This window comes from Crocuta crocuta, unplaced genomic scaffold (genome assembly GCF_008692635.1).
Source record: "Crocuta crocuta isolate KB4526 unplaced genomic scaffold, BGI_CrCroc_1.0 scaffold35, whole genome shotgun sequence".
In the NCBI taxonomy this organism is placed as follows: Eukaryota; Metazoa; Chordata; class Mammalia; order Carnivora; family Hyaenidae; genus Crocuta; species Crocuta crocuta.
In genome coordinates this window covers 543707-570864 of record NW_027530625.1, presented here as the reverse complement: position 1 = coordinate 570864, position 27158 = coordinate 543707, and the positions used below count along the sequence as shown (strand labels likewise).

General features: G+C 36.1%; 1 protein-coding gene and 1 non-coding gene across 4 annotated transcripts in view; both read right to left on the bottom strand.

The window, feature by feature from the left end:
• RABGAP1 (RAB GTPase activating protein 1) overlaps positions 1-21876 on the bottom strand; it is a 153473-nt gene extending 131597 nt beyond the window's left edge. For 2 of the 3 annotated variants that reach the window (XR_013336093.1, XM_077768190.1), the window contains exon 1: positions 21679-21876. Coding sequence is in view for 1 of the 3 variants with exons in the window: in XM_077768190.1 (XP_077624316.1) it covers positions 21679-21828 (150 nt within the window). In the remaining 2 variants the exon portion in view is untranslated. The remainder of the gene's footprint in view (positions 1-21678) is intronic. The other variant, XM_077768191.1, reaches the window with a different exon arrangement.
• LOC144235077 (U6 spliceosomal RNA) lies at positions 15560-15666 on the bottom strand. The gene has a single exon (XR_013336132.1). It is a non-coding gene; the product is annotated as a U6 spliceosomal RNA (small nuclear RNA).
• Positions 21877-27158: the final 5282 nt, after the last annotated feature.

Here is a 27158-nt window from a genome sequence, read left to right as displayed (position 1 = left end):
TCATAGGGAGGATTTTTATGGCACAAAGTGTTGGGCACCAACTGAATTCCAATTCAGTAAGTATGGTGGACCTGATAATGTGCATTTTTAAAAAATTTCCAGTAGATGGTGATACTGCTAGTCCAGGCACCACACTCTTAAGAATCAAACTTAGGTTAATGGTTTTTAACCATGACTACATAGTATAATTACTAATACTACCAAGAAACATGTTAAAATTCAAATACTTGCTTCTCCCTTCCTCCCCTCACCTCCCACCCTAACAAGTGAATCAGTCTCAAGAGTAGAGCCCGGCCACATGCATTTTGAAGAACCGCCATAGGTTATTTACAAAACAAGTGGCAGGCCAGATTAGGCCAGCAGACTGTAGTTTGTTGGCCTCTGGTATTGATAAATAGCTTAAACAAACCAACAACTGCTTTTTGCCAGACTTTTTGTTATTAACACAAAATAAGCCCACTATTGGCAGGGTTTTCTGTTCCTTGCTACCAACAGCATTCTCAACAGAAAACACAATCATCTCTAAAACAGATGTAGCTTCAGGTAAAGCAATCAGCACACTGCAGTATTAGTAAAAGATAGATATATAGATCATTGGAACAAAACAGAATCCAGAAATAAACTGACTCATATATGACCAGTTGGTTTCAACAAAGCTGGCAGGGTAATTCAATGGAGAAATGTAATAAATGGTGTTAAAACAATTAACCTGACATCCATAGCTATGTAAAGACATGAATCTTAGCCAATACTTCACATCACATACAAAAATTAATGCAAAATGGATCACAGATCTAAATGCAAATCTTAAGACTATATAACCTACGGAAGAAAAGCAAAGGAGAAAAATCTATGAAAATCTTGAGACAAATATTTCTTACAACACAAAAAGTGGCATAAAAGAAAAAACTGATAAAATGTGCTTTATCAAAACTAGAAACTTCTGCTCAAAAGATACTACTAAGAGAATGAGGAAACACAAGCCAGACTTGGGAGAATATATTTGCAAATCATGTATCTGATGAAAGATTTATACCCAGAATATATATACCAAGAATATCTTATAACTCATTAAGGAAACAAGCAACCCAATTTAAAAAAAGGGCATTTTCACCAAAAAAGGTATAAAGGTGGCAAACAATTCATTAGCCAGTAGACAGAAATTGAAATCACAATACGATGTTTCCATACACCTGTAATACTGGCTAAAATTAAAAACCAGAAAATGCTGACAATACCAAGAATTCGCAAAGATGCGTAACTGAAAAACTCACATACACTGCAAGTGGGAATGCAAAATGGTACAGTTACTTTAGCGGTTTTTTTGTAAATTTCATAGTTAAATACACACTTACTATATGGCTCAGTCCTAGGTATTTACCCAAGAAAAATTAACAGCTATGTCCCATTTGTGAATGTTTATAGTGGTATTATTGATAATCACCAAAAACTAAATATAAACGTTTATCAACTGCTTAGTGGATAAACTGCCATATAACTATACAATAGGATGCTACTCAACAGTAAAAAGGAATGAATTATTAATACACACAATAACATGGATTATTCCAAGTAAAAGAAGCCAGACACAAAAGGCTCCATCACACTGTAAGTTTCCATTTATATAGAATTCTGGAAAAGGCAAAACTACAGGGGCAGGAAATCAGATCACTGGTTGTCAGGGGCTGGGAAGGAGAGAAGATGATCCACTAAAAAAAAAAAAAAGGTTCAAAGGAACTTTTTGGAATGGTAAAAATATTCTGTATCTTAATTGTGGTGGTTGTTATGTAAGAGTCTGCATTCACTAAAGCTATACACCTAAAGGGGCTACATGTTTCTGTGTGTAAACTTTACCTCAATAAATTTAAAATAAAAAGAGGATATTGACAGTGGGGAACGCTATACATTTGTGGGAGCAGGAGTTATAGAAGTAATCTCTGTACTTTCAATTTTGCTGTGAACCTAAAACTGTGCTAAAAAAAAAAAACATAGGTCTGTTTTTTAAATTTTGAAAAAAAAAACGCGGTTTCTACAAAAGAGGACACAACGGTTTATTTTTTTCTATTGCATCTCAAAAGATATTCAACCAGGGTTCTGTTTTTGGCAATAACCTCATTTTACAGGCTCTCCTGTGGCCGCCTCATCTGCTGCCAACTATATACAAACAATCCCTAATATAATCTACAACCCCTTCCTCAGCTCCCTGCTGGAGAGAATTCTTTGGCTAGATATTCCAGACTTAGTGTGTCAAACTTAACTCACTATCCAATCCTCCTTTGGTATCCTTTTTTTTTTTTTTTTTTAAGCAAGCTCTACGCCATTGTGGGGCTCAAACTCATGACCCCAACATCAAGAGTTGCATGCTCTACAGACTGAGCTAGCCAAGAGCCACCCTTGCTTTTTTTTCCCCCCAAATAAGTATTACTATCCACTTAGTGGGCCAATCAAGGGGACAATCACCCATCACTCCTCTCATTCCCACACTACTTACAAAGCCTACTGATCCTTGCTCAATCGTACATTTTTTCCATCCTCTATGTAGGTAATACCACAGGACAGTTTCTTTCATTTTACATAAGCCTACTGGAAAGGTAAGAGTTTCCCTGCCTTCTTTTTCTCTCTGATCTGTCATATGGCCATTCAAGTTACAACTGCAAATCCTAGTTCTGATCAAGCACTGACTTATTTTTAAACCCTTCCATGTTTCCTCAATTCCCATAAGATAAAGCCCAAATTTGTAACTATATTCTATGAATTTTTCACAACTCTGCCCAATTTACACTTCCATCTTTTATCAGACACATCAAATTAATCAACTTCCCCAAGACATACCATAAATATTCAAGCATCTAGACTTTCTATAGATTGTTCCCTTTCCTGGAAAGTCCTCTTCTCTTCTCCTTTCTGTTAAGACCAAGCTTAAATTCTGTTACCTCCTCTGGGAAATCTTAACCCCATTATATGGGGTTTAATTAGTTCCTTTTTAAGGAGTGCTACAATCATATGAGCATACATGTTTTAGAGAACCAGACTGGCATTATTAGATAGCAAAGATTGCTACTTAAGTTATCTTTATTCCCAAAGATTTGGATAGATTTACTGCATAGTGCACCTGCAATACAGGTTTACTGAACGGAGTTTTATAAATGCAAAGAATAGAAGCAAACGTAGTATTATTTTACCAATTTTGATACTGGATATTCTACAGACTTTGGTTTAGTTATATAAAATGAAATCTGAATGCTTAATTTTAGCTTTGTTTACTTAAATACAAACAAAACAAATAGCATCATTTCCCATTATTCTGAGATTCATTAAAGGTTTAACATTTACTAAGAATACTGAGCAAAACCAATTAGCATGCTACAAAACAATTTTATTTTGAAGTCCAACAAAGACTTCTAACTTAATTTGGCAGAAATTTAAAAATAAAAAAAGCAAAGGAGGTATGTATGGAGAAATCAGTGGTCATATTTAGATTTATGTTCATCTCTGTGTAAACTAGATTAAGAGGAGGAAGGGACAGTAGTTTAAGAAATAGTCTGAATTGAGGGGGAAAAAAACAATAAAGTACCCAATTTAGCAGCTATTGTAAACACAGACATAAATGTTTGTAAGGACAGAGACTACATGGCAAGTGATTTATTCACAATTCTGCTTATAAAGCAGGGAGGTAGTAAAAACAGTAGGGACAAGAGCTGGCTTGTGGCACATCTCCAGGGCACCATTCACATATAGACCATGTGAACAGCAACCTGTACTTACATCCTGGGCTCCACAATAAGACAGAGCTGAGTATGGGACATGGCTCTGACAGTAACTCTGTTGGCTGTGGGAAAATTAACCTCTGGGAGCCACAACTTCCTCATCTCTAAAATGAAAGTGTTAGTATCTATCTCATAGGACTGTCATGTCATGGGGGTTCAATGATACAATAATAATATGATTACTGGGCTTTTATTATTTATAATTAAGGCATTATATATGATTTTTACAGGGATTATCTCATTTCTACAGCACAGTACCTGCCAACTAAGCATCTAATTAGTATTTCCCCACCTGACTTTCAGTTTTTATTTTTAAAGATTTTATTTTTTAAAAGTTTATTTATTTTGAGAGACAGCATGAGCAGGAAGGGGCAGAGAGAGTACCAATCAAGTTCTGCATTGTCAGCATAGAGCCTAACATGGGGCTCGATCCCAAGTACAAGATCATGACCTGAACCAAAATCAAGAGTTGGACAATTAATCAACTGAGCTACCCAGGCGCCCCTTAAAGAATTTATTTTTAAGTAATTTCTACACCCAACATGGGGCCAGAACTCACAACCCTGAGATCAAGAGTCACATGCTCCACCAAATGAGCCAGCAGGCGACCCCCATTTTGCACTGTTTCTAAATAAATTCTGAGCTACCTTCTGGAGAGGAGGTTTGAAAAAGCAAACAACAAAAAGCAGTTCTTCCACTTTCCATTATCCAGAGAAAAGTAAAGAACACACCAACTATTCATGTGAAAGACCCATAGTGAAACATCTGTCCTTTCTAATGTATCAAATAAAAGTAGTAACTTATATGGTGAATTGACTAAAGGTCTATTTCCTTAAGAGCAAAACTGTATTTATAGAAGCAAAGGACAAAATGTTTCAAAGGCAAAAGCCAAAGTCATTTCCTGGTGTTAATTTTCTACTTCTAACTTTATAGCCGGTTTCCTTTCTCTGAAACAATACCAACTCGGCCCCACTTAATTTGACAGTTATCCAAAGCTACTTTAGGCAGTTTGGGATCTTGTTCCAGTAGAGATTTTGTCTTCAAGAAAGTATGCTTAGGAAATGACAGTGTACACTTGAAGATAGTGAAACGTGTTAAATAGTGAAGATACAAACAGACCAAAAGAGCTCTCTAGGTTGAAAGGTGAAGATTATTCTAATTGTACCTAGTCTTTATTGTTCCAGAGAGCAAAATGAGAAGCACTTAGTGTGAAGCTATTAATCAAAAAGAAGTCACTGCTCACTACTCAAATGCACCAACATGATTTTTTTTTCCTACCTAAGCAATGTGGTAGGACTCGTGACCATGTGTCTGCACGCGGAGAGCCACACACCAGCCCAACACGCACAGATGGTTGCCACAAGCAGGCAGTCAACACAACCACGTCCCCCGCGCCAGGCCACCTGTACCCGCGCAGCCTGAACCAGGGGGCATGCAGGGACCCCACGCCAGCAGCCCAGCCCTCCAGGACACACAGGATTGCTGCATTCAAACAGAAATCACCAAACTGAGGCCAGAAGGGAGTGGGGCATGGGCAAGGGGGAGGTGCAGAGGGAAAGAGGGGAGGGGAAGTTCACTCTGTGTGCCCTTCAGCTTTTTGTGAGAGCTCTTCATTTTAGAAGGGACTTAAATGCAGAGAGGAGGCGGGAAGATGGCACAGAGCTCCCCATTTCCCCACAGCTTGCTCCCCCAGCAACCAACTCCTCCCATAATCACAGTGAACAAACACTAATGACTCTGGTTTTCTGGTATTTGAGGGGATATCCAAAGATATCGAGAAAATTAAAGACAAATTCCTGATGGTCTATAGTTCCCACTACTTGTGTCAGACTGTAATGAAAATATAAATGAAAACGGTTCAGACTGAGTAATTTTACTCAGCGTCAGTGTAAAAGCTATGGCATCTTGAAACAAGTACATAAATCTCAGTTTTACCTTTAGAAAGCAAGGCACAAAAGAATCAGAAGTCCCATCTGGATACTGGAAAGTATTGTTACTAACTTCAAATCCACTCACATACTCATTCTGTGATCTTTGATAAATCACTGAATCTCCTTGTGCCTCATTTATAAACTGCAGCTGTTCTGACGACCCATTTCTTTATCTTACTGCATGAAGGAAGGACCAGAGAAACAATCTAAAATTACCATTAGGAATTATTAACTTAAAAAGGGAAAGAGAAGGAACAGTACCTTGTGAATTCATCCTGAAAAGTTAAGTGAAGAAAGACCCAAAATATTTATGATTGTGTTGCTAAATAATGGGGTTATGACTGGGGTTTACTTACTTCTCTTATTGTCTGAATTTTGTGTGTCAAGCAGACATTATTTGTATAATAAGATAAAACAAATAACAAAAAGGCCATTTGAGTGGGAAAAAAAAGCAAGCACATTCAATTCTACTGTATGCAGTGATCATAACCCTAAGCCCTAATTTTTAAATTTTTTTAATGTTTTATTTATTTCTGAGAGAGAGAGAGAGAGAGAGTGTGAGCAGGGGAGGGTCAGAGAGAGGGAGACACAGAATCTGAAGCACGTCTCAGGCTCTGAGCTGTCAGCACAGAGCCCGAAGCGGGGCTCAAACCCACACACCCTGAGATCAGGACCTGAGCTGAAGTCGGACGCATAACTGACTGAGCCACCCAGGTGGCCCCACCCTAAGCCCTTTTCAAGCCTCTTGACCTTTCTACAGTTCACAGACTCCCTTCTTTGAGTAATTCTTAATCATTCTTTAAGGTTTTGCTAAACTGTTACCTAGTCTACAATATTTTGCTTTTATAGGCAATAATTATGTTCTTATCTATATTCTGGCACTTGATGAATTTTATAATGACATAGTTACTTATGTGTCTCCACACCATCACCCTATCCTCTTAATTAAACTGTGTGTTCATAATTCAGTTACTTTGTTTGCTGAATAAAAGATCTACATCAGAGGACAAGATCACCTGATACTAGGGCCCCCTGGGTGGCACAGTCGGTTAAGCATCCAACTTCAGTTCAGGTCATGATCTCACATGGTTCATGGGTTCGAGACCCACGTCGGGCTCTATGCTGACAGCTAGCTCAGAGCCTGGAGCCTGTTTCAGATTCTGTATCTCCCTCTCTCTCTGATCCTCCCCAGCTCATGCTGTCTCTCTTGCTCTCAGAAATAAATAAAACATTAAAAAAAATTTTTTTTAAAATCACCTGATACTAAAACAAGTAGTATCAGAAATGGAGTCAGAAAATTAGCTTAGGCAAAGCTAAGTGAGAAGGGGTGACTTCTTTATCAGCTATTTAAATACAGCTTGTCAACTTCTTTCCACCTAAAATAATGTCTCGTGGATTTTTCAAAAGGAAAAAGATTTAAAAATTCTCTAACTGAACTTTGCACCAAAGAAGTACTAGCTCATCAATGTATCCCCAACCAAGACTTATAGAGTATCTTTGGTTAACAGCTAAGGGTAGAAGATTCCTACACCAGGGGAGTCAGGTAAAGAAAATACATATTCTGAATTTAAGAAAGTTTCCTGATTTCAATGTGAGTTGTCAAAACATTTTATAAAGATAAATATGTGTTTTTTGTAACTACATCATCACATAAAGCTCTTCTTTAATATATTTTTTTATGTTTTATTTATTTCTGAGAGAGAGAGAGAGAGAGAGTGAGACAGCATGAACAGGGGAGGGTAAGAGAGAGAGGGAGACACAATCCAAAGCAGGCTCCAGGCTCTGAGCTGTCAGCACAGAGCCCGAAGCGGGGCTCGAACCCATGAACCATAAGATCATGACCTGAGCCGAAGTTGGACGCCCAACCGACTGAGCCACCCAGGTGCCCCATAAGACTCTTCTTTAAAGGGCTTAACTAAAGCATTATCTTCTCTTTCCCCAAGCTGAGACAAATTTCCATCCTTTCTGTTCTATACCACCCTTTGTTAATCCCTACCGTAGCATTTACCTACCATATTAATGTTGAAAATTAAATATAGTCACAATATTTCTACAGCTCCTCCATCAAGATAAACAGTCTATTTCCCTAAATCCATGAATATGGACTGGCCCTGTGACTTGCTGTGATCAATAAAATGTGGCAGAAGTGACAGTGCTGTAATTTCTAAGCCTTAGCCTTAAAAGCTACCTTACAGCTTCCACATCTGCCCGAGAAGCACCATGCTGCTGTGATGAAGTCTGAGATGAAAATCCACAGGAAAAGACTCAGCCATCCCAATCAAGCCCAGTCACCAGCCAATGTATCACTGAACGAAGTAACATGAACGAAGTTATACAACAAGACCAGCAAAACAACCCACTCAATGCATAAAAATCATTAGAAATTACTAATAAACTGTTTTAAGCCACTCAGTTCTGAGATGTGAGGTAGTCTGTTACAAAGCAAAGACTATTACAATCCACTGCAGCAAGAATCCAAACTGTCATCTACCCTAAGCTAGAAGCATCTGCTTATATATATAAGCAGGAACCATGTCCAGTTGATACTCATTCAGCCTTTTAAGAGCTTCTCTTTGTCTGTGATATTCTGCAGTTTCACTGTCATCCTTTTTTTTTTTTTTTACGTTTATTTTTTATTTTGAGAGAGAAAGAGAGACTGGGGGAGGGGCAAAGAGAGGGAGAGACAGAATCCCAAGCAGGTTCTATGCTATCAGCGCAAAACCCATTGTGGGGCTCAAACCCACAAAACATGAGATATGACCTAAGCTGAGATCAAAAGTTGGAGGGACACTTAACTGACTAAGCCAGCCAGGCACCCCCACTGTCATCCTAATTGGAACTCACTCTGTTTCTTGAAGCTGATTTATGTCTTGTGGGAAATATTAAGCTATTATCTCAAGTTACTTCCTTCTCTCCCATTCTATTCTATTTTCTGGGTAATTTCCTCAGTTCTTTCTGCAGATATTTGATTTTCTCATTAACCATGTCTAATCTACTATTTAACACAGCAGTTGTACCTTTAACTTTTTTTAAAAAATTTTTTAACGTTTATTTTTGAGAGAGAGAGAGAGATACAATGCAAACAGGGGAGGAGCAGGGAGGAGCAGAGATTGGGGGGCGGACACAGAATCTGAAGCAGGCTCTGAGCTGTCAGCCCGATGTGGGGCTAGAACCCATGAACCATGAGATCATGACCTGAGCCAAAGTTGGACACTTAACTTACTGAGCCACTCAGGTGCCCCACTAGTACCTTTAACTTTACTGGCTCTAATTTTCAGTAATTTTGCTTGGTCTTTTAAATTTTTTAATAGTTTGTTCTATCCTAATATTTTCAAATTTTTCTTTAAATTTTCAATCATTTAAATCATATCTATCTTAAAGTTACAGCTAATAATTCAAATGCCCAAGTTTTGGTGAGATTTGATCCTGCTGGGGTTTGCCTACTCTTGCTCTTTATAAATTTTGGATTGTTTGATACTCTGTATCAGGGTTATCTGTAGAAATACCATGCAGCCTGGGTGGCAAGCATGTCCCTCCAGAATAGTTCTGCAATTGATTCTGTCAGGTGCCCTAAGGGTATTACCAACCCAGTAACATATAGGTAGTGTAAATTCAAACCCCAAATACCTGAAGGCAAGCCCACTGGAACAAGTTATCAACAAGACTCCCCTCCAAACCTGTGTCCAACCTAAGATTTTATAAGCATCCTTATTTTCTTCCTATGACTGTAACCAAGTTATTTTTTCCAAGTCTATCCTTTCGATTAGGGTGTATCATCCCTTGAAGGTGTTATATGAGGAAATCTCAGTTCCAACACCCCTCTCTGTAAAACCCAAAGCCTATCTCTTCCCCAATTTAGTCAAAACCCAAGCCCACTGATCATAAAGCAGCAAATTCTCCCAGTAGAGCCCCAGTGTCAACTTATATGTATACTTCTGACTTTCAGTGTCCTTCTTTGCTTTTGTTCTTTTGGGATTTCTTTACTTTTCTTGTGAATACAGCTATGAAAGGGATTTGTTACAATTCATCCAGCTCTCCTAAATATTTCATATTTGGACATTTTTAGGTTTTCTAGGTCATCATAGTCCCAAAAATGGGGAGTTCTCAACTTTGGTGCCTAAAAACAGCATTTGGTAGATTACTACCTATCAACTGAATAATTCAACAAAACACTCAATTAGGACTTTTGGGGTGGATGTATAACAGACTTTTAAATGTATTTTTCCACAATGTTATATGTAAGTGATAAGTCACTGAATTCTACTCTTGAAAACAAAGTTACACTATATGTCAACTAACTAGAATTTAAATAAAAATTTGGGGAAAAATGTATTTTCTAAATCCAAAGCAATTTTAAAATCTAGTAGTGGCTGAGAGAACAGTTTTAAAAACAGTAGTCAGCATCATTGAGGAACAAGTTTGCAGTAATCCTATTATACTTGACTTTGATGACAAATATCAAAGATTTAACAATAATTCTATTCTCCACTTACCATTTCTACATACAATAAACCAATATAGTATATAGATTACTGAAAATGCATGGAAATACACACAGGAAACATTTTAAATTTATAGAACATATTGCTCAATTTCCTAAACAACAGAACATTTCTTTTCAGTAAACAAGATATGAGAAAGCACAAAAAATAGTTCTCTGAAGGAGCCCTGAGGATCTTTCCCATTCACCATAAATGATTCAACAAATTAGAAACAGGAAGAGTAAGTCAAACAGTACTTCAAAAATTAACAAGAAAATTTTTAAATGGAAGAAACCCAAAAAGAAGACTGATCTACTTGCATGCGTATCATTTATGCTGTCTTCCTTCACATTACAGAAATTGTTCCTAAGGTTAACCCCTCCACTTACACAAAGGAAACCTCTCTTCCCAATCTAACCAAAGACGTTGCTCTTCTCTGGTACTAGTCATGTCCCCTTCTTTACTGAGTAACTCTTATCAGTACATACATATCATGAAATCCCTTACCGGAATCCCTACTACTCTTCAGTTACCACTCCATTTCTCTGCCTTTTTTTTTTTTTTTTAAACAAACAGCTGTCAACACTATCACCACTTCTTCCTCAGCTACCACTTACTACCCAATCCACACTAATGCTAATGATCCCATCTCTCTTGAAAACAAAAAACAAGCAAAGAAACACCCTTTCTAAGGATCACCCAGGCCTCTATCCTATCATTTTTCAGTCACCATCTAAAGCAACCTATCAGCAGAATCTAACATACCTGGTTATTCCCACTCTCTTGAAACACTTTCATCATCTCTCTTCCAAGGCATTCCAAATCTCCCAGTTTTCTTTATATCTCACTAGTTATATCTTCTCAGTCTTCTCTGCTAGTTTTTCCTTCATTTCCATCTCTCACTGTTGAATTCTATAAGAATCAGCCCTTCACTCAACTCTTCAGTTTCTAATGCTCACTCTGGGTAATCTTACCTAGTCTCACAGCTTTAAATACCATCTATATACTGTTGATGCTAGTCACAGTCACTCTGGAGGATCAATCTCATCAATGTCCTAAACCTCTGATCCCTTTAACCCAATCCTGGTCCTCTTTCCATTTTAGTAAATGGCACTGCCATATACCTTACAGCTCAGACCAAAATCTAGGAATCATTATTTATTTCCCTCTTTGCCTCAAATCCCATATATAATTTGCCAACTCTATCAGTTCTACCTTGAAAATATATCCTGAATCAGAGCTGTGAGATCACGACCTGAGCCAAAATCCAGAGTCAGAGGCTTAACCAACTGAGCCAACCTGGCACTAACTAAAATAGCCTTCTATCGACTCTTCTTACTACCAGTTTTGCCTCTTTACAGCCAATTCTCCAAAGAGTAGGCCAGATATAATTCATATACAACTCACCCACATAAAGTGTACATTCTATGGTTTTCAGTATATTCACAGGTAAGCAGAACCAACACCAAAGTCAATTTAAAATATTTTTAGGGGCACCTAGGTGGCTCAGTCAGTTAAGCATCCGACTTCAGCTCAGGTCATGATCTCACAGTTCGTGGGTTCAAGCCCCGCATCCAGCTCCATACTGAAAGCTCAGAGCCTGGAGCCTGCTTCAGATTCTGTATCTTCCACCCTCTCTCTGCCCCTCCCCTGCTTGTGCTGTCTCTCAAAAATAAATAAATGTTAAGAAAAATTTTTTTAAATAATAAAATATTTTATCACAGGTGCTTGGGTGGCTCAGTTGGTAAGCGTCCAACTTCAGCTCAGATCTTGATCTCACAGTTCATGGGTTCAACCCCTGCATCAGGCTCTGTGCTATTTCTGAACTCTCAAATGTATTCCAGTGATTTATATGCCCAGCCTTATGTCAATACCACACTGTCTTAACTACCGCTGCTTTATAGTAAGTTTTGAAATTGCAAAGTCTGAGTCTTCCAACTTATTTTCAAGATTATTTTGGCCTATCCAGGGTCTCTTGCTATCCAAAATGAATTTTACACCTGGCATGTAACTCTCTACAAAGATGTTACCTAGGATTCTATTAAGACTGCACTGAATGTGTAGATCAGTTTGAGGGGTAATACCATCTTCACAATAGATCTTCTGATGCATGAACACTGGATGAATCTCCACTTATTTAGACCTTTATTTTCTTTGAACAAGGTTTTGCAGATTTCAAAGCATAAGATTTGCACTTTTGTCTAACTTCATACTATCTCGTTCTTTTTCAAGTCATTATAAACTGCTTTTTCGCTGTTAAAGATTGTTCATTGCAAATGTATAAAAATAAAACTGAATTTTTGTATATTTAATCTTCTACCCTGCAATATCGCTAAACTTATTAGTTTTAATAATTTTTCTTTAGATTTCTTGGGGTCCTCCATATACAAGATCACGTCAACTGCGAATAGGTAGTTTTTACTTCCTTCTTTCCAATCTGGATACCTTTTATATTTTTTGCATGCCTGACTGCCCTGCTGGTACCCTCCAGTACAATGCTGACCAAAAGTAGTAAGTGCAGACATCCAGGTCTTGAGGCTGAATTTAAGGGGAAAGAATCTACTCTTTTACCATCAAGAATGATTTTAGCTGTTTTTCAGAGAGACTGTTAATCGGGCTGAAGAAGTTCCATTTATAGTTGATTTATTTTCTGCATTTCTTTATTTTCATAAAGGTGTTGCATTTCAGCAAACAATGTTCCTGTGTCTACTAAAAATGCTCATGTTGGGGCGCCTGGGTGGCTCAGTTGGTTAAGCGTCCGACTTCAGCTCAGGTCATGATCTCGTGGTCTAAGAGTTCGAGTCCTGTGTCAGGCTCTGTGTTGACAGCTCAGAGCCTGGAGCCTGCTTCAGATTCTGTTTCTCCCACTCTCTCTGCCTCTCCTTCACTCACACTGTGTATCTCTCTCTCAAAATAATAAACATTAAAAAATGTTTTTAATTAAAAATAAAATAAAAAATAAGAATGATCATGTGGTTTTGTTTTTAGTTCCATCGATATATTACATTAATAGATTTTCAGTTGTTAATCCAAACTTACATTCTCGGGATAAATCCTACTGGATCACAGTATGTAATCCTTTTCACATACAGCTGAATTAATAAGTATATTTGTGTGTGCCAATTTATAAGAGATATTGGTATGTAGTTTTCTTGTGATGTCTTTGTCTAATTTTGACATTGCACAATATCATCCTTATAGACTTAGTTAGGAAATATCCTCTTTTTTTTCTATTTTAGGGGGGAGTTTGTGAGGAACTGGTATTCTTATTTAAGTATCTGAATAAGTATCTGATAGAATTCAGGGAATAAAGCCATCTGGGCCTGAGCTTGCTTTATGGGTACATTTTTTATTACTAATTCAACCTCTCGTTATAGGTCTATTCACACTGCTTCATTAGTGTTTTTCTAGAAATTTATCCATTTCAGTAAGTTCTCTTATTTTTTGGCATATTACTGTTCCTAATAGTCTTATAATCCTTTTTAACATATGTTTGCTAGGAATGTCTTCTCTTTTGGTTCTAATTTTAGTAATTTTTTTTTTCTTGGCCAACCTAAGGTTTTATCAATTTTATTGAACTTTTCAAAGAACCAGGTTCTTGTTTTATTGATTTTTCTCTATTATTTTTCTATTCTCTGTTTCACTGATTTCTGCCCTTTATTTCCTTAGTTTGGCTTGTTTTACAATTACTTTGCCCTTCTTTTCCCAGTGTCTTAAAGTAAAAGATTAGGTTACTGATTTGAATTTTTCCTTCTCCCATAATATAGAATATTTTCCTATACATATGTAAGCTATATCCCATAATGTTTGCATGACAGTTCTTTTCCCATCTTTTATTTTAAATGTTTTTATCTTTAAAGTGTGTCTTCTGCTGAGAATATAAAGCTGGATCATGGTTTTTTATCCACTGTTGATGGTTTTATAAATTATGTTGCTTAATCCATTCATCTTGCTATTATTGATACAGTTCAATTTAGGTATGCCATTTTGTTTTTTAGTTTTCATGCATGTTTCATGTATTTTCCATTCCTTTATTCATGCTTTACTGCTTTTTTTAATAGTAAATATTTTCTAATATAGCACTGACATTCTTTAATGATATAGATATACATACATTTACATACACACACCCCATCTCACTGGTTGCTCTGCAACTTACCATGTGTTATCTTAATTTATTAGAACTAGTTTGATTTATACTAACTTAATTCTAGTAACTACAAAAAATTACTCAAATTTAGCAGTATTCCCCACCATAGCATTATTATACATATTGTATCTATAAACATTACAAATTCAAAAGATTTTTATAATTGTTCCTTTATAGAATTCTTTTAAAGAAGGTGAGAAGAATATACATTTATAGCTTATAATTTATTAATTCTAGTTTTCCTTATTTGTTCTTATAGCTTTGAATTACCATATTAAGTCATACTAAACTGTAACATAGTTCTGCTCCTACTTATTTTTCTGTGATTGGCAAATACATCCTATTTCTTTATGTTATAGGTACAACATGTACATGTTATATATATGAAAGAGGAGAAAAAATGTACTTAACACTGTCTCTATTATCACACAATTATCTTTAATGGTGCTATGGATTAAAATTATTGTTGAGGTCACTTGCTTTTGGCCTAAAGAACTTCTTTTAGTAGTTTTCATAAGACAGTTCTGATAGCAGTAAATTCTCTTAGTTTTTATTTATTTCAGAATGTCTTTATTTCACCTTCAATTTTGACGAATAGCTTTGCTAGGATTCTTGGTTGACAGTTTTTGTCTGAGCACTTTGAATAGTTTATCCCCCTGGGTTCAAGCCTCCACTATTTCTGCTAAGAAGTCAGTTATAAATCTTACTGAGGTCTCCCTGTAGGAAATGAATCATTTTTCTTTTGTTACTTTCAAGATTTCTTATCTCTGTTTTTTCAACATTTTATTAAGATACGCTTTTTTGTAGATCATTCTGAATTTATCTTAGAGGGTGGTAAGTTTCCTAGATGTGTAGATTATTATTTTTCAACAAATAAATGTGGGACTTTTCAGGTATTATTTCTTCAAATATTTTTTCTGCTCATTTCTTTCTTCTCCTTCTGAAACACATGAAGTATGCTGTTACACTTAATAACATCTCATCTTTCTCTGAGGCTTTGTTCACTTTTCATTATTTTTTCTTTCTGTTCTTTGGATGTTTCTACTGATCTTCAAGTTTATTAATTCCTTCTTTAAGGAGTGCCTTGCTGGCATAGTCAGTAGAGCATGTGACACTTGATCTCAGGGTTGTGAGTTCAAGTCCCATGCTGGGAGTGGAATCTACATAATAAAAAAAAAAATTTAAATATGTAATAATAATAAAATCTGTTTAATCCCTTCCTTTAAAAAAACAAATATGGTATACTTGATGTATATTATGTATCATCCTGTGCAGGGGTCACACTAGTCTTCTCTGTATCATTCCAATTTTAATATATGTGCTCCCAAAGAAAGCATATGTACATTTAAGTGCATACATTTTATATGTGCACTTTGGTGCGTTTTGGCATATGCACACACTACCATCAAGTTACTGGATATATCTATAATGCCCAAAACCCCTTGTGCTCCTACTTTTTATCCCTGTCCCATAATCACACCCCCAGGCAACCACTGAGTGGTTTGTGACTAAAGATTAGGTTTGCATCTTCTAGAATTATATATAAATAGCATTGTCCTTTGTTCAGAGGGAGGGCATGTCTTCTTCCACTTAGTTTAGTTATTTTGATATTTCTTGATGACCGTGGTAAAAATAGTTCATTTTTTAAAAGATTTTAAACACTTCTCATAATTATTTTCTATGAAAAAAATCCGTGGGTCTTTATTTTCATTACATCTTTATCAAGACTTATCTAAATAAAACACTGTGTAAGTTTAAGGTGTACAACATGATTTGATTAAGTGTATATATTGTGAAATGATTAACACAATCATGTGGTGTAGTTAATACATCCACCAACTCACATGATTATCATTTCTGTGTGTGGTGAGAACATTTAAGATTTATTCTCTTAGGTACTTTCAAGTAATTATATAATACAGTACTGTTAACTATAGTCTCAATGCTGCACACTACATCTCCAAAACTTGATAACTACATAACTGAAAATTTGTACTTTGACTAACATCTCATTTCTCCCACCATCACCTCCTACCCCTAGCAACCACCACATTACTTTGAGTTTGGCTTAGATTCCACATAAGCATTATGGAATGTGAAATATGTTGCTTCCATTTTGCTTGTTTCAAGATTTTTTTAAATTTCCCTTTGAATTTCTTCTTTGATCCAGTGGTTGTTCAGGAGTATATTAATTTCCAAATACGTTGATCTTCAAGTTTTCCTCTTGTTATTAATTTCTAACTTCACACCACTATGCCTAGAAAAGATATCTGGCATAATTTCAGTCTTCAATTTGTTAAGATTTGTTTTGTGACTAACATAGGATCCATCCTGGAAAATATTCTGCATATGCTTGAGAAGAATATATATTCTGTTGTTGGCAGAATGTTCTATGTATGCCTGTTAGGCCCATTTGGTGTAAGGTATAGTTCAAGTCCAAAGTTTCCTTATTAATTTTGTGTCTAAATGATCTTTCCATTGTTTAAAATAGAGTACTGAAGTTCCCTATTATTATTGTATTGTCTATTTCTTCCTTCATATCTGTTTCTTTTGCTTAATATATCTAGGTACTCTGATGCTCAGTACATAGATATTTACACTTATTATATCCTCTTAATGAACTCACCCATTTTTCATTACATTATACTCTGTCTCTTCTTACAGTTATTGATTTAAAGTCTATTTTGTCTGTTATAAACTGTTACCCCTGCTCTCTTTTGGTTTCCTTTTGCACAGAATAGTTTTTCCATCTCTTCACATGGAGTCTATATATGTCCTTAAGACTGAAATGAGTCTCTAACAGCCAGAATATGGGGGGAGGAGGGTTCTTATTTTTTATCCATTCAACGCTACATCATTTGGAGAATTTAGTTCATTTGCACTTACAGTAATTATTGATAGATAAGAAATTCTAGTGCTATGTTACTGTTTTCTGGCTGTTCTGTAGCTTCCTTGTTCTTTGCTGTCTTCCTTTGTGAACTCTTATTTTTCAAGGTGGTATACCTTGATTCTTTTTTCATCTTTTATGTATCATAGATTTTTGCTTTGTGGTTACCATGATGCTTACATAAAACATCTTACTAATATAACAGTACATCTGACATCTGTAACAACTTTAACCATATACAAACACAGCACTCTCCTCAACATTTTAGAGTTTTTTGTTTTTGTTTTTGTGTTTTTTTTTTAAATGTTTTATTTATTTCTAGGAGAGAGAGACAGACAGACAGCGTGAGAAGGGGAGGGTCAGAGAGAGAGGGAGTCACAGACTGAAACAGGCTCCAGGCTCTGAGCTGGCAGTCAGCACAGAGCCCGATGCGGGGCTCGAACCCACGAACCGCGAGATCATGACCTAAGCGAAAGTCAGACGCTTAACCGACTAAGCCACCCAGGCGCCCCAACATTTTAGAGTTTTGACGTATAAATTTAACTTTTTATATTGCATATTCATTATATTATTCATTTCATGTATTATTCATTTCACTAGCTATAGTTATTTTTAATACCCTTGTCTTATTTTTAAGTTTATTTATTTTGAGAGAGAGAGAGAGAAGAAGGGAGGGGCACAGAGAGGGGGAGAGAGAGAATTCCAAACAAGCTCTGTACTGTCAGTGTGGAGCCTGACATGTGGCTCATAAACTGTGAGATCATGACCTGAGCTGAAATCAAGAGTTGGATGCTTAACCAACTGAGCCCCAAAATCTGTCCTTTATTTTAGACAGTTTCATTATAATGTGTCTTAGAAAGAATCATTTTGGGTTGAAATCTTGGGAAAACCTATAAGCTTCATGAATTTGGACATCCAAATCTCTCTCCAAATTTGGGAAATTGTCATTCGTTATGTGTTAATAAGCTTTCTGCCCATTTCCCCCTCTCTCCTCCTTCAGGAACACTCATAATGCATAGATTGTTTATTTTAATGGTATACCATAGTTCACATAGGCTTTCCTCACTCTTTTTCACTTTTTTCCTTTGTTTTCAGCCTAGATACTGTTAAATAATCTCCTAGTTCACAGTAATTTTTTCTGCTTGATTCAGTCTGCTTTTGATGATTTCCATTGCATCTGCATTCCCTAAGATGGTGATGACCACTCAAGCATGTGGTTTCTCCCAATCCCACAGAATTCAGTTTCTATGCATGCTTACTAGCCATCTGCAAAGGCTCACTTTGACCATTCTTGTCCTCAGCGGCATGCACAAGAAGGCAGTCACTATGTGAGAGTGTGTCTGAGTGAGCTGCAGAGAACTTGGAGGTACCCATGGGCCAGTAGGTGAGACAACCCCAGTGGCTCATGAGTGGGCTTCCTCATGGAGCTCCCAAAGCAGTTAATAAAATGTGTCTCTTTGATATGTTCCATTTCCAGCCTTAGATACTGTTCTCCAAGCAGGACTACCCACTCCCAAGTTGTGTAGGTCACAATTCGATATTCCAGATGGAGAAAAAAGTAAGCCTTTTGGGGGAGTATCCCATATAGCTGGGGAATCCAGGTATGCAATCACCTGCTTTCACTTTCCCACATGGAGGAAAACATGGGCTGAGTAAGTCTTTACTGACACTGAGCTGTGTGGTCTTAGAGGAAGGGTGACACAGGTAAAGTCAAGCTGCTCCTTTTATCGTCTTCAATGGATCTGAAATCCATTGCTGAAAATGTCTACGATTTGATGGCATCACCTCTCATTCTTTTTTGCCAGTTGAAATTTACTACTGAGCTCCTCTTGTGAATTTTCTATTTCAGTTATTGTGCTTTTCCATTTCAGAATTTCCATTTGATTCTTTTTTGCAATTTCTGTCTCCATACTGATATTCTCTATTTGATCTGACATTGTCATCATACTTTCCTCTATTTCTTTAAGCATGATTTCTCTCAGTTCATTGAACTTATAGGTTACTTTGAAGAGTTTGCATATTAAATCCAACATGTCACTCTCACAAGTAGTATCTGCTGCCTGTTGTTTTTTTCCAATGGTGTATGGATTATTTTTTCTTCTTTGCATGTTTCACAGTTTTGTTTTAGAAACTTGACATTTTAGATAATACACTGTACCAAGTCACAGTACTGGTCTCTCCACTCTAGGACTTGTTATTTTTTATGCTTGCTTGTTTAGTAGTTAGATGGCTTATTTTAGTAAATTCTATTCCCCTAATTCCCATAGTGTTAACCCTCTGACATTGCTCCTCTGGGATTATTTGGCTTTGCCTACAGACATCCTGGGATGAGAGCAGCTTTGTTAGAGTACTTGGTCTCCTTCTCTGACCACACCTAAATGTTAAACTCCACTAATACGGCCAATTGCTCTAAAGTTTTCAACAGTGCACTTGAGTATAAACTACTGCACAGAATAAACTACTCACATTGACATCAGTTTGAAGGGAGAGTTTTGGAGGTCAATGTTTGAGATCTGTTCTGACACTAAAAGTCAGTCTCTCCTCTTAGCAAGCCTACACTAAAATCTATATGTCCAATTAGTCTACCAATCTCTCAGTTACCTTTCACCACAATCTCTATGGTTTATGAGAGTATCCTGAGGCTTGAACTTCTCTGCACTCTGCTATAAATAAAGTCAGTTTCTCTGGGAAGAGATTAGGAGCTGTTTTATTATGCCCTTCCTATTACAGAGAAAATCTGTAAGCCACAGCTGTAAAGTTGGGAGGATGGACAATAGCATGCTTTATTTTGAGTGATACCCCATCTTTAGAAGCTGAGTACCTGGTGGGTGTAGAACATGAGGTAGTAGTCTCGGGTCTTTTGTTTGCCCGTAGTGGTATGGAACCACTACTCTAGAGGCCAAGGCTAGGGCAGTTGGACTCAGTATTGTCAGCAGCACTGTGCCCAAAGTAGAGCCTCTATCCCAAAAACAGGGCTGGGCAAAAAAAATGGAACCCCCACCACTAAGTCACACTTGGCTAGCAAAACGTAGCTCGAGGCAGGATGAGAAATGCAATCATCCTGCTCTTCCCAAAAGACAGCCCTCCCAACTAGGAGCTTGGGGGGAGGGGGGAAATCCTGTCTTCTTGATTGCACTGATGTGGAGTGGCCATCTTGCTCAACTGCGATAGGGGAGGAAAGCAATGGGCTTGGTTCAAATACCACAAATTCTTTATCAAGTTTTAGTAAATTTCCTTGAATAAATGTTTCTTCAGTTGCTATATTTCCTTTAGAACATTTCCAAAGACTTAAAATGGTTGTTTTTTAAAATAATTTAAAATAATAATTTTAAAATATAAATCACATCATGTCCCCATTGAAATTTCTCCAAAACTCTCCCTTCATGTTTATAAGTTCAAATTTCCAAGCTCTAGAAAGTTCTACATGATCCAGCCTATGCCAATCAATGGATAGCAATCTTTACCACTTTTTATTTACTTTATTCAGTCTGCTCTAATCTCTCTGTCCTAATAAGGGTGGTCCTCCTCGGGATCTTTCTATCTCCTATTCCCTTTAAAAAGCTCTTTTCCCAGCTTCCTCTATGGTCTTCTTCCTCATTTCATTTAGGTCTCTGGCTCAAATGTCATTTCAAAACATTCTCTAAAATAGTAACAGCCCTTCACTCTTTACCCATGTATCCCACTCTGATTTTCTTCACAGCACTTAAATTTACTTAACATATTCATTTTCTTATCTGCTTAAAGTCTGTTTTCTCCATTAGAATAACAGTTCTGTGAGGGCAGGGGGCTTTGTGGCCTTATTTACCACTGTATCCCCAGGATTTAGTACTTGGCACACAGTCAATACTCAATAATATAGTTTTGAATCAATAAACACAAGCAAGAACAATAATATTTATAAAGCTATTTACATTTTAAATGACATTAACCAATGATGTTTTTATTTACATCCATAAAGAGAATGATGAGCAGTGTATATGAAAAGAAGTAATCGTTGTTTATTTGGCTTAGAAAATATAAACAAACTGCAGTGGCCAATAACCAAGGTATTTAATATTCAATTTCAATAATCCTAAAATTTATTTATTTTTTTAATAAACAGCATTGCTGATCTGCCCTTGTCTTTACACTACATATACCAGTCCCGAAAGAAATAATTAGAAATAAACTCTAATTTAATGGGAAAGTAAAAACAATACTTAAAATAAATATTTATACTATGACCACTAGTTTTGAGAGTTGGGGTAGTAAAAGATTTAGAAGCTAATCAAATTGAAAATTCTTAATCCTTAATCAAATATAAATTTGTCACTATCACTAAATAAAAATCTTTAGCATTAAGAAAGTTAGGATATTATTTCCATTTTTTCACTTTCACTCCATATACCTTTCTATTATAGGCCAAGTTTTGCAGTGAGCTTAGCAAGGCTAAGCAAAAGAATTTTAGGTTATGGAGTTTTACCTTGAGTCCTGTTTTCTCGTCATCACTTCCATTATTTGTAGATGGTGTCTCATCTCCTTGCCTGGAAACCAAGACAAAATCTTCACTATTAAGAGTAGATACTGAGTCTGAGGAGACACTGATTTTTCCAACAGAAGCCTTGTCATCCATGACTCAAGAATGAAGCTCAACTCATGAATGATTAAATATTTTAAAAATGCCTGAAAAACAAAAACCATAAAGATACTCATATAGAATGTCTGCCAGATATTCAATTATGCTCTAATTCTTACAAAATACATATGGAAAACTTAAAAAAAATACTTCTAAAATATTTTCCCAAGACTTTCACTACTTATAATTTAGGCTTTTTATTCTAGATAATAAAGGAATTTGATGCTATTTAGGGCCAAGATATTTCTGATTTAAAATAAATAAATAAATAAATAAATAAAACATATTCTCTTGAGAATAACTGCCTACCTACAGTGATTTCTTTGGCATATGTTACAACTCTATTCTTGGACTCTGAAAATTATGAATTTTACTAAACTTCTGTTTTCTACTCTTTAATCTGTAAAGCTGTACACATAAATAAAATTGAAAGCGCACAGGACAATAACTAAGGTTTTTTATTGATACTTAAATTTCAAAGATTAACAAGACATTTTTAAGCAATAAAATTTCACATTCACACTCAAGAGAAATAAATTCAAGGCAGAACACACAGAAATTCTAGAGCTGGGAAATACCTTACATAGCAAGAAATCACAAATCCATTAAAAACTCAATCTTCCCATCCCATGGTTTCTTAAAAGTTCAACTAACACGAACATTACCAGTAAGAGTTTCAAGCCAAAAATTCCCAGCAAGAAGCACAAAAATATGTCACTTATGAAAAGCCACTCAATTATTTATTGACTCCTCAAATAAAACTTAAACTCATCTACCATTTAAAAACCTGGTTCTGCATACTTTATGGCAATGTTCCCATTTGGTTGCCAAAACAGCAACAGAACAAACAATACAACATACTCAGAGAGCTTTAACCAATAAACAAAAGTAGCTCCAGCTCTATGCATCTTATACCTCAGAAAGGTAAAGTTTCTGAGAGTCTCTTTAATCTCTCCAATTAAGATGTCCTGATTTATGCTTTGGGTTTTCAACTGAACATATATTTATTGAGCATACACCATGTGCCAAGCACTATTTTTCCCTCAAAGGCTCACATCTAAATAAACACCTGGCAGCAAGAATTACACAATTCCTGAATATTACACTTCAAAAGAAACTCAGAAACAATCAATACTGTTAATCAGATGAGAAAACAGCAACCCCAAGAGAAGGTCATTTAACTAGGCATAACTAAGGCTCAAATCCTTGAGTACTCTTTGCTGCTTTCTATTTATATCAATTTCCTTGTTTAAATGGCTATCACAGCTTTATATTCAAAGGACTAAATTTAAATGTACAGTGTGGCATTCAAAGACAGACACTCCAAAATGTACTTTTTTGAAAACGTTTAATGTAGTTTTGCTTCATCCGTTCAATGGATACTGTCTACTGCATAAAGAACAATACATGATAAACAAGTTCCTGATGGAACTTGCCCCCAAAGGAGTGTGTAGTTTAGCAGAGAAAAAAAGGCACATTGAACAGGTTAATAGGTACTGATTTAGGGTGAAGAAAACTCTGGGAACATGTTGGGAGAAGGACTTAGACTAGTTTCAGGTGAAACTAGTAGGATATTGTATGTCAATTACACTTATAAAGAAAAGAGAAATAGATTAGAAGAGGTAATGTTCTTGCTAAGGATATATACTTAAATACTCCCATGTATTTGCCTTCATTGGATCCTCTTCCTAAAGTGGTTTCTTTGCTGTAATGTACCTGGTTAGAGACAAAGCCAAAAACTAAACCCAGTTATCTGTGATTCCAGAAGCTATATTTTTTCTGTCATATTATGATGCTTTTCCAATGACACAAATTTGGGCTTCATCCCAAAACAGTCAGAATTGGGTAAAGGAATCTTTATCTTTTATAGAACTAGTACTTTAGGCAAGGTTTTCATGCTTAATTACTCCTTTTCCATTTTTTAGATTGTGACTAACAGGTCAGCAAAGGGCCTGGGAAATTTCTCTAAAGCTATGATCTGAGACATTGACAACTTTCTATAATACTCTACATTCAAAAAATAATATACTTTGGTATTTACACTATGGAACTGAGAAGACTTGGCAGACTAAAAGTTCAACCTCTTTCCTTTGAGGAGGTGATAGGAAAACACACTTTATAAAATACTATTTGTTTTGGCACCTGTAAAAAACTGAATCACTCAGTGGGAATGAGGTTTATCAAAACATGAAGTAGTACAGGAAAATTACAGTAAGATTCCCCTTCTCTGGCCTCCACAATAAAGCAGTATCCCAGAACTTGATGTGCTCCTGGAAAAACTATAGAGTATTCACAAGCTCTGTCTTAAGACCACAAAAAGTAATTGCTTTTGTTTTTAATCCCTGATATCATTTACCATAAGACTCCTACTGTAATTCTTCATCCTTCAGATTCCAATTTTGAGTTTAAACTAATGAACAAAGCAAACAAGCTTCTTCCCCAAAACATGCTGCACTACCATCTCTCTTCCTACCTTTCCCCATACTATCAACCACCATTTGACATACTTTACATCTTAATCACTTGTTTTTAAATATCATGTAAGCAAGAACCTGAGTTCCATCAGGGCAGAGATTTTCATCTGTTTCATTAACTGCTATATCCTTAGCACCTGGAACAATGCCTGGCACAGAGCAGGTGCTCAAATATTTGCTAAAAATTTTTTTAAATAAATGGCAAATAAAGATGGAAAAGAGCAAGAGCCTCCCAATGAAAAGGTAAGATCATCTTTTATAGACTGACAATAAGAAATCATACTTACGATGGTAAAGCACACAATAGTTAGGAAAAACCCAAGTTAGAATACTGGTTGTACTACTTAATGACAACGTGAGCTTCATCATAATGAACCTCAGTTTTCATAAGTGAAATGAGATACTATCTACTACTATAAAACTACTAGAAAACAGAACTACTAAAAAAAATTACTAAGGAACAGATGTACATCTCATTTATCAATACACATAGAACATTGTAAGCACCCAAGAGTTCTATCTTTTCAAGCTAACTTCCAATTTTAAGAGAAATTAATAAGTACCAACTAATTTAGATAATTCAGTTTATTAAACACAATTTTAGGGCAAAATATATAGCTTTCCTATTTTCCACTTTCTAATTTGTTTATATGTAAATAAATGTGAAGGAATACTCTAAATAAAAATGTTTTATCTTTGTATTTTATAGATTACTAAAACATACACACTCTTTACCTCATTTTATCATCCTAACAATTTCATAACATAGACAGAGTAAGGATTTTTATCCCATTTTAAATAAGATAATAAGACATGCACACTCTGGTATTGGTAGGCACCAACTGTTTCCTTCTTTTACACAGGTGATACCCTAGACTCCAGCATATTTAGTTACCAACAGGGCCAGGTTGGTGAGTCACGTTCAGGGATGTTTCCTTCTCTATTCCCTTTTAAAGACAGTAAGTCATTTAAAATGATAGCTAATTTTGTCTAATTATGCAGCCTCCTGCATCACACCCAAAAGTTCAAATATGTTGTATCATTCATAATTTCTTTTCATTACTTTTATCCTTACTGACATATAAAAGATCCCTAGAGATTTTCTAATTGAAAATTAGTTTCATGTGGCACCTAGCTGGCTCAATCAGTAGAGTATGAGTGAGACTCTCGATCTCAGGGTCACGAGTTTCAGCCCCATGTTGGGCATAGAGATTACTTAATATAGGCAGGCAGGCGAGAGAGAGAGAGAGAGAGAAAGAAAGGAAAGAAAGGAAGAAAGGAAGAAAGGAAGAAATTAGTCTCATGATATCAAAACTCTTTACGAACTTTTTGCCTAAATTCACTGTTCTGTACCCTAAGTGACAGGGTCCTATGCTTAGGGTCCTATGCTTAACTATGGACTTCTGCAAAGATCATGGCAAAGAATGCACCTCGGTCTTGCCAAAAGAAGATTGATTTTCATTCTCAATCTCCTTTTAAACACTAGAGACCCAGCTAATGTAGAATAAAATAAAAAAGAACTGCCTATGATCAATGCTCTTTTTTGACAGTCCTTCAAAAGCAGCAGGCTCCTGAATAAATCAGTTTACCGTTTACTTTTTAAAAACTTGAAGTCTCTTTTTTTGGATGAAGTACTATCAGACCTTCGTATTGTTTTTTAGTTACTAACATTCAGAGGAGTAACATAAACAGTGAACTTGCAATGGCATGAATTTGCTAATGTGCAATTAGTAGAGGCAAAAACCACTTCCCAATAAGTGACCTACCTAACTTGATAAAAGAGGTGTGTGCGATACTTATAATTTAACTTGACGTGCTTGAGATAAAATGTACTAGTTCCCAGCCACTATTCCAGGGCTCTAATTCATCTGTATTTCCCGGTTTTCTTGAAACTCTTTCTTCCTGAAGGAGTATTAACTGCCTCCACCTCTACCACTTCAATAGGACACCCCACTCATAGAGCAGTCCTTCTGAAAAATCTGGCTCCCCTACCTCTCACCAACTCTCACTGGACCTCTTAAAAACTATTAAAACCTCATCTATGGCCCTGGTATTTTGTTTACCTCTCCTAGCATCATTTTGTAAACAAAAAAAAATCAATCAATACAAAATTTCAAAACCCAAAGAATTCTTTACAGTTCTCATCATCTACCACTGAAATAAATGAAAATACTGACCATTTCCTTACTTTGAAACTTTTTTCTTGCTTCTATTTTCTACCTCTGACTATATTTCTCAGCTGTCACTTAGGTTTTCTTCTGCCCATTCTTTAAATCCTACCCTGTCCCTCTTCTTGTTCTACTTTTCTCTGGCTCTCTCATTAGCTCACATGGTTATAACTTTTTCGTTGTTGTTGTTTTTGGTATGCTGATGATACTGTTAGCTCTAACTTTTCTCCCTAATTCCAAATAGGTATTTGTTTAGGTCTTCCTTTCTATTCAGTATTAAGTGTCTGACAATGTGCCAGGAACAATGTATAATGTTATAGTGAGGAATAATAGGTATTTACCTTTGAGAGGTTTACAACAGTAGAGAAAATGGACAAATAATTAATTATAATACAGTACAGTCATGGAGGAGGACACTTGTGGGGATGAGCACTGAGTGTTATATGGAAACTAATTTGACAATAAACTATTTGTAAAAAAAAAAAAAATACAGTACAGTGCTTGGTATAACAACGGTATGCAAAGGATGTTGTGAGAATATGTAGGATAACTCTGCTACATGTGTCCCATGGCCATCTCAAAGCCAATTCCACATGTCCAAAGTAAACTCCCATCCATTACATAAGCATATTCTTCCTCATAGGTTCCCTATCCTGGTTAACAACCACTGTTCCAAGACAGAGAT